Source organism: Acomys russatus, chromosome 2, assembly GCF_903995435.1.
Source record: "Acomys russatus chromosome 2, mAcoRus1.1, whole genome shotgun sequence".
Classification (NCBI taxonomy): Eukaryota; Metazoa; Chordata; class Mammalia; order Rodentia; family Muridae; genus Acomys; species Acomys russatus.
This window is the reverse complement of record NC_067138.1, coordinates 13,763,620-13,772,924: the sequence shown is the minus strand read 5'-3', so window position 1 is coordinate 13,772,924 and position 9,305 is coordinate 13,763,620. Positions and strand designations below refer to the sequence as shown.

General features: G+C 36.0%; 1 protein-coding gene across 1 annotated transcript; it reads right to left on the bottom strand.

The window, feature by feature from the left end:
- Window positions 1-7,280: 7,280 nt before the first annotated feature.
- On the bottom strand, window positions 7,281-7,605 carry LOC127206041 (HIG1 domain family member 1A, mitochondrial-like). The gene is given in 2 exon segments (XM_051165395.1): window positions 7,281-7,488; window positions 7,490-7,605. Coding segments are annotated over 2 exon segments (324 nt in total).
- Between the last annotated feature and the right edge of the window lie 1,700 nt (window positions 7,606-9,305).

Genomic DNA, 9,305 nt, shown 5'->3' with positions numbered 1-9,305 from the left:
AATATAAAGAAAATTTATTTTTACTATTAAAAATCTCAGACAAGGCTACACATACTCATTTGGTACCTAACTGAACATCATTCTCCAATCCATGGTTTAATTCTCCACGCTAACCAGGTATGTCAGAATACACCTGAGACTCAGAACTCAGGGTTTGCGTGCAGAAAGATCAGAAGCTGGAATTATTCTTAGTTCCTTAACAACATGGTGAGTTTGTGGTCAGTCTTGGGTACATAAGACACTGATTCAAATAGAATTTCAGAAAATAATTATTACTTCAAAGTATTTCACTATGAGCTATTACCAAACTAATACGTTAAGAATAACCTTATTCTCCTAATTTGTAACATTATCAAGCACATTTTTAATTTTTATTTGTTTTTATTTTTTATATTAAGCACATATTAAGTGAGTTAAGTAATAGGGATTTTTAACCATTCATTACAATAAAACATTTACTAATAACAGTGGGAAAATAACTGTAGTTCCCAGATAGTGTTAATGTGATCATACTTTTTATAAAAAATTATCAAGTGATTTAAACATCCAGAGAGGTTATAGACAAACTGTCTTCACATTATATTATTTGAACATATCAAATAATAAGAATTGATTTTTTTTAGAAAATTTCAGAGTCAAAAGATACTCCATACTTCATTCTAAAATGTAATCCTGAGCACTAATTGTCAATTTCGCCACCAAACAATGTAATAGTTCAATGTCTTTATAATCTTGCTACACTTTTCGTACTCTCATGTTTTCAGTCAAGAAACTATAACTAATCATAAAGGAACGGAGATGTGTCTGAAGTTGGAAGGAGCATGTGTGTCCTGCAATTCAGATAAGGAATTTTACCTCTCTCTTGAGAAAGGTCTTTCCAGGATATAGCCTGGCGATATTCCAAGATTTCTTTGTAAAAGTAACTCCATATGTGGGCTGAAAATAAGCTAGTGATGTTTTAAATCAATTGGAGAGAGAGGCAGTACTTTTCAATATTTTTTCCTGAGCATGACTTTGAAGTGCAGCATTCGGGGATTATGAAGGTTTGGGTTACCTGCTGAATGGAAGCATGGAAAATTATTTGAAAGTACATTTTAAAAATATACTTGAAACTTATGAAATACTACCTGTGGTTAAGAGGAGGCATGCAATTCAAAACATGAGTTAATTTTAAATTGAGATTATGTTAGCCATGCTTTCTATGGCAGCAAGATAATATACAAAAGTTTGTGGCTCACTTATTTTTAAAGTCAATAAATGACCAGGATGAGTAAATGCTAGTAAATTAAGCATATAAGTAAAGTTATAATGAGTCATATACTATGAGAAAATGGAACCAAAGACCACAGCAAAATTAGCAGTATGTTAATTAGTATTTCACAGCAGTCAGCATTTTAAGCCATTTCATTTTCAAACATATATAACTTGTGTCAATTTCCTTGTAACATGTTCTGAATTTAGTTGATAATTTGAAGATTTGAACGTATATATATGAAACTGGAATGAATATATATACTCTAATTTCTAATTCCTATACTGATCCTGAGAATTTTAAACACACACATACACACACACACACACACACACACACACACACACACACACACACACACACTCACTCATTACAGTGATGAGTATTCTTAAGCCTCTTTGATATAAATGGAACCTAACAAGCATGTACTTGGACAGGCACTACTACTCAGAAAGAAAGATACCTTCAATATCATATACTTGGTTATATAATGAAAATATCTTCTCTTTAGGACATAACAAACATAAATAATATATTTGATATTGTTAAACAAAATTCGACAAAACATTTTATTACAGTCATAGAGGCATTTGTTGTGTCTCTTCTTTATCAGTAACATTAACAACAGCAATGATAATAATAAGAACTAAGTTTGATTGCTAGTACCTACATCCAGTGTTACACAATGATCTGTAACTTCAGTTAAGGAGGATCTAACTCTTCTCATTCTGCAGTCCTCACATTCACAAACCTACACACATGCACAAAATTAATATAATAAATTATAAAATATATAAGATGATCTTATCCAGTAATAGAATAGTGTGCTGCTATGCACTTAATCAAACAGACCAATATTACCAATATACATCTTAATAAAAACAAAATGTCACAAAGAAAATATAGACTACTTTATATATTTTTGAAATTATATCTACTAAAATAAAATATAAATGTTGGTATAAATGCGTAAAATATTAAAATGCATACCTTAAAATTAAATACAACAACTGCTTTTGGGGGCAGAAGACTGGAGAGAGAACATAGAAGACAATCATGTCTACCTTGATATATTTCTCAAATTAAATGAGTATATGAATAAATAAAATAAACCATTACAATTTTAGTAGAGCATGTGTCTTGTAATTGTGTGTGTATGTGTGTTCCCTCCACTGACTTCTGCTCTCCCTTCCAGCCATTCCCTTACCGTCCCACCCTTTCCCCTCCCTCCTACCCATGCTCTCCCACACCTGACCCCCATCACTTTTACCCTCCACACCCCCTCTCCCACCAGTTACTTCCCCTTCCAATGTCTATTTTAATTCCACTTCTGAGTGCAATTCAATCATTCTCTCTTGGACTCTCCTTGGCCTTTTTGGGTCTGAGGATTATACATGGTTATTATTTACTTTATGGCTGATATTCACTTACAACTGAATATGTACCCTCCATGACTTTCTGGGTCAGATTTATCTCACTCAGGATGTTCTTTTCTACATCCATCTTCCTCCACATTGCATAATGTTCCACATTTTCTTTATCCATTCTTTGGTAGAGAGGGACATCTAGGTTGTTTCCATTTTCTGTCTATTAAAAATAAAGTTGGTATGAACATAGCTGAGCAACTGTCCATGTGGTATGGAGGAGCATCGTTTGGGTATATGTCCAGGTGTGGTATAGCTCTAAACTTTATGCTGATTTATTTCTCAAAATAAATGAGTATATGAACAAATAAAATGGATTTATATAATTGCATGTGTGTATTTAATGTCTTTCTACATATTCAATCTTATAAAAGAGATAACCAGATTCTCTATCTCTCTGTCTCTGTCTGTCTGTCTGTCTGTTTGTCTCTCTCTCTCTCTCTCTGTCTCTCTCTCTGTCTCTCTCTCTCTCTCTGTCTGTCTCTCTGTCTCTCTGTCTCTCTGTCTCTCTCTCTCTCTCTCTCTCTCTCTCTCTGTGTGTGTGTGTGTGTGTGTGTGTGTGTGTATCTGTGGCATTGTATCATTATCAAATCTGCTTAAAACACTTGGCTCTTAGTAAAGGATTTTAATTAAACGGCATCTTGGACTTCCTTCCTTAAAGATGCTAGTATATATATGTATGTATGTATATATATATATATTTATGTATATAATGTAGACTGCAATTTTAATAGATAAATTAATAAAAGTAAAGCTTTAAAATCATTTTAAAGTCATTCTGTTTCCCCATTCTGTATAAATAGTTTGAAATGAAAATTTACCTAAGACATTATTCATAGTTACCTTGCATATGCTTACTGTTGACTACTGGTTATAAGAAAGTAAGATTATTTTATTGAATATTGTAACTTTGAAAATTTTTTAGCATATGTGTGCACGTGCATACTTGTGGAGGTGCCTGACAAAGCTAGAAGTGTTAAATACACCAAAGCTGGAGCTCAAGGCTATTGAGAGCCATCTAGTGTGGGTGTTGGGAACCAATTTTGGTCCCTCACCTAAAGGACTGTGTGTTCCTCACTGCTAAGCCATCTCTCCGGCCCCTTATTGAATGATTTCTATCTAAACACAATTTAGTTGATAAACACAAAAAATTTAGCAATGGATTGCCTGAATTTTCATTACCTGATCTCATTCATATTACTAACCTTTAACAAGAGAATATTTTAGGAGTGTTTCTGGTGGAATATTGTACCAAGCTGTCTTGTTATTACAGTCAGATCTCACCCAAGCTTAATTGTCATTCTTTTTGTTGTTGTGAAAAGGGAAGTAGCTCTGCATATTCTCTGTGAAATTCATCTGTTTTGATTCATGTCTATTTATTCTTATTTAATAATCACTTAAAAATCATGTCTAATTAGTCCCTTCCCTGGTAATACTTTAATAATTTTAAATTGTTTTGTGGTCAAAGGATGGAAATCCTTAATATATGGTTTAAATACTTGCAATCATATTATTCTTGTTTTCTACATTGATCTTGATTCTAATCCATTTACCCATTTACAGTCACACTTTTCTTTATGTCTTTAAAACCATAATCTCCCACTATAGGAAAGAAATGAACACATGCAGTGTACTCAAGCAAGTTTTCCACAGCACTTTAGATCCATGTCCTATAGTCACACTCTCTAAGTCTCCAAAGAAAATTCTGAAGCCTCCTTCCAAAGGTATCACTGCTCTATAGCATTGCTTCTTCCTGTTTTCTTGTTACTGTTAGTGTAAGCTGTTGTCTTCATATATCTAAAAAGTGAGCTTTTCACATAGAAGGCCTAAGTTAGATTACAGCAAACACAACCAATCCTTCACAATTGGTAGTGACATCTTCATACTGTTGGGCCTTCTCCTGCAACTGGATTCCAATTTCCCTGATGACATTTCCTGGGCTGTCTTCAGGGACTCTAGCCCTGTCACACAGTGGCAAGCCTCAGCTGCTCTCAGTATCCTTTCATGCCTTCAAGATCAGTCCCACCTGGGTGACCCTTACACTACCAAGTTTATTCGTCAGTGTGCAGTACAAAGTTGGCCTCCTTTGGGAACACAACCACTGTGTACAAATTCTGTTTGTAGAAGATTTTGCATCAGTGATGCTGCTCTCTTTTTCTTTCCCCCTCCATTCTAGTAGTTCCACATGAAGACCCAGTTATACAACTGTTACATTTTTGCAGACTCTTAGGTCTGTCGCGTGCATGCTCTCTGGTTTTCAATTTAGTCTCTGTGAGCCCCTATGGGCCCAGGTTAATTGATTCTGTAGGTTTTCTTGTGTCTTTGACCCCTCTGACTCCCTCAATCCTTCCTCCCCAGCTCTTCCTCAGGATTCTCAAAAACAAAAAATCAAACAAATGAACAAACAAACACAGCCATAAAATTTTAGAATCACAATTTTTCCTTCCTACCAGATGTCTAAGGATAAAAGATGGAGCAGAATTTGAAAGAAGAGTCAATAAATGACTAGCCAAGCTTGAGACCCATGCCATGAAATGGAGCCTACCCATACTAAGGATATTCTGCTGTACTTATAGACAAAAGCCTTACACGAATGTCATCAGCAAGGTTTCACCCAGCATCTGATGGACACTGACCTGGAGACCCACAGCTGATCTCTTCCTAATTGTGACAAATGGCGCAGTTCCAGCTCACCATCATCGTGTATTCCAAAAGTTTCACATTAGTGATTCTGACTTCTTAATCACAACCAGTTCTTTATCCATAGCTTAGCAAAACCACATAATTCAAAATAGGATTATCTGATCATGGAAAGCACTTCCATTCAGTCTTTTTAGCTTTTATAGAAATTTTTATGATAATATATTTTTATATGATAGTAGATTTCTGTGAAGCTTTTCCTTATATTCTTGCTTTTGTTAACCAGTTCCTCCTCCTCAGTCTTCTACCTAATCTTTAACCTCTTTTTGCCCTTTACAGATTTCCTTATGTCCTCACACCTCACTCCACTCTCATGTCTTGTGTTGTACTGCCCTTCGCACTTCTCTATAATGGCCACTATTTTCCATCTATTGTCATGGAATTTTTTTTAAATTTTTTTTATTAATTTATTCTTGTTACATCTCAATGTTTATCCCATCCCTTATATCCTCCCATTCCTCCCCCCCCCCATTTTCCCATTATTTCCCTCCCCTATGACTGTTCCTGAGGGGGATTTCCTCCCCCTATATATTCTCATAGGGTATCAAGTCTCTTCTTGGTAACCTGCTGTCCTTCCTCTGAGTGCCACCAGGTCTCCCCCTCCAGGGGACATGGTCAAATGTGAGGCACCAGAGTACGTGAGAAAGTCATTTCACACTCTCCACTCAACTGTGGAGAATATTCTGACCATTGGCTAGATCTGGGAAGGGGTTTAAAGTTTACCTCCTGTATTGTCCTTGGCTGGTGCCTTAGTTTGAGCGGGACCCCTGGGATTTTATTATTTTTAAGAATTATATTTCCTTATGTACATGTTTCAAATATTTTGATATTTATGTACTATTTCCTCGTATTCTAATGAGTATGTCAGATTTTTATTTTTGAAGCTGTATTGTCATTTGAAAAGTTCTTCCAGTATCTCTCTCATAACTATAAAGCATGCACATTTTTATGATTTATTATTTATCTTTCATTAACAATTATAGATACATAATGAAAATGTATTACATGTGTCCAATGGACTTTTTGTTGGCTATGAAAATCAATGACATTAATGATAAGAAATGATGAGATGAATGTGTCTAGAAATTATTACATGACCCAGATACAGATAAACAAATAATGCATTTTATCTTCTCATATGTGGATCTGACCTCATATGTAGATCTTAGATCTTAAAGTGTGTGTGTGTGTGTGTGTGTGTGTGTGTGTGTGTGTGTGTGTCTGTTTATGTGTGATAAAACTAGAAAAGAACCATAAGAGGGAAAACAAGAGGATAGGGGTAAGGAGAATCATGGAACACATGCCACTTGAAAGTGGAAAACAATGGTAGATATTCAGAGTACAAGGATACTAGGTGGGATAGCATGGATAAGGATGGGCAAGAAGATGAGGAAGGTCAGCAGAAACAGATTATTTTTGAATAATATAATAAGGCCTAATACTTTGTAGACTAATTTCATTAAATTAAAAAAATAGTATTCTTAGAGCTCTTGTGGACAGTGTTTATCAATTAAGAAGACATGCATTAGATGGTGAAAGTACTTTTAATTTTTTTATACTAATTAATTGATTTTAATTTTTACACTTATTTTTTGTTATATTTCATATGTGTATCTTGGGCACGCATGCCAGAGAGCATGGGTAGATATCAGAGATTTTCTTTGTAGAGTTTGTTCTCTATTTCCTCTGTCTGATTTCAGAGATCAAGCTCATGTCACCAAGCTTAGTGGTGAGAATCATTACCCACTTAGCCATCTTACCAACCCAAAGACAAATAATTTTAAGTAATAACTATTTTTTTGTCATCTAAACCCACGTTATTTATTACAGACACAAACATTGAACCTCGATGTGAGATGCCTAACTACACCCAGGACTTCCTAGGCTCGGCAGCAGCACTTCATCTAAGGCTTGGGCTTGGCCCAGAACACTTTATACATGGAATAGCCCATACCAAGAGTCATGGCTCCCACCCCAAAGCCCTGGGCCGCCACACGCTTTTGGATCTGGTGAATGGACATCTTCGTATTTCCCTTGCTCTTCAGTTTGTACAAACCATATGCAACGATCGCTGTGAACCCTACCATTCCAATGGGGACAAATGGTGTCTCTAGCTTTCCGAATAAACTTAGACCCCTAATCTTCAGCATATGAAGAAAGATAAAGGTCTGTGTTGGTTGACACTGTGATTTCTTGTAGAGTCTTCGGACATCCGTAGCCCCTTCCCATCCTGCCAGCTTCTGGTCGTGGATCCCCCTAAGAGCCATAAATAACTATTTTTGAAGATAGCTACAATGCTCTTTTTAAGAAAAGTAATTTTACATGGTCAGATTTCTTTTCAAGCTTATAACTCTGAACAATTGTGCTGGATTGCTTTACATCAACTTGACAGAAGTTGAAGTCGTCTGAGACAAGAAAACCACAATTAAGAAATTGTCTCTACAAGTTAAGCCTGTAGAACATTTTCTTAAGTACTGACTGATGGAGGAGGGCTCATCTCATTGTGAGTGCTGTCATCCCTGGCCTAATGGCCCTGGGTTCTATAATAAAGCAATCTGAGCAAGCCATGATGAGCAAACCAGTAAGCAGCACTCCTCCATTGCCTCTGCATCAGCTCCTGTCTCCAGGTACCTGCCTATTTGATTTCTTGTCTTGATGTTCCTTAGATTGATAAATAGCAATAGGTAATTGCAAGCCAAATACTCCCTTCCTTCCCCACCTTGCTTTTTTTTTTTTGGTCATCGTGTTTCATAGTAGCAATAAAAACCCTAACCAGGACAGCAAACACTACAAAAGCATTTGTGTACAGAGCCTATGTAGTAAAGAAAGTTATGAATGAGAAGAATGTATATTTGTTTCTCATTGTTTGTTGAGTTCCTACTACCTCTAACAGTGCCTTTACTGCACGCCACTGTTGGGACAACCATTTGTAATCAATAAAATTTGTCTCTATTATGCAGATTTAAGACTACTGAGACCTAGACTACATTGTGCTTATAAATCTTGCCCAAGGTATAGTAAGTAATATGATCAAAGCATAGTTTTACATTTTCACAAGGATCTTGGGATGCCTTTCTACACTTTAATACTCCTCCTCTCTCCTGAATTAGTCCCTTGGTGAGGTTTGAGGACATTGGTCTAAGTAGCTCCAGCCTCCTTTCATCCACGGAGTGCACAGCTATAAAACTGTGCTAGAACGGAGTACTTCACTTTTACAGTCACTGTACAGAATATTTTGAAACTTTCAATTTCTCTGTGCAAATTATGGACTCCCATTTTAGAGAATTAGCTGTACAGACATCCTGTTCTGCATCTTGCAAAATGTCTTCAAAACGCACCACAAAGTTAACATTTCGTCCCTATAATAATATTTACTTCACTATGCATTAAGACCTCACATTTGGCAAACCATCATGTGTACCCTGAAGTAAATTATTCATTTTCTAGTTTCTTTACTCTCAGAGCCTAGAGATTTCATGTCTTTGCAAGACCCATAGATAAGTGATGGGTTACCAGCTTTCGTAGATTACAGGAGGTAGGGGAAACTTCAATGGGTGGACCCCAGTGAGTGGAGATTAGGTTATTGTTCTTGCCCTCGGAGAGGTTGTTATAGCTCTCCCTCTCCTCCTTTCTCTTTTAAGCCCCATTTGGATTAGTATCTCAGCCCCACCACCCCACCACATGCTACCCACTGTAAGATTTGCCCTCTTGTTTGTCAGCTGAAACTTTCATGATTCTAAAGCAAAACTATTCTTTTCTCCTTTCCATTAAAATGGACTTATTCCTCAAAATCATAACTACGAAAAGCCAAATGATTTATATTAAAGAAGTAGCTAAATTCTAAAATATGGCATATTTTCTGTATCCATAAAGCAGATACATTCCCAAGCCATATTTCACATAGGAATGTTACGGAAGTCAAATAATAA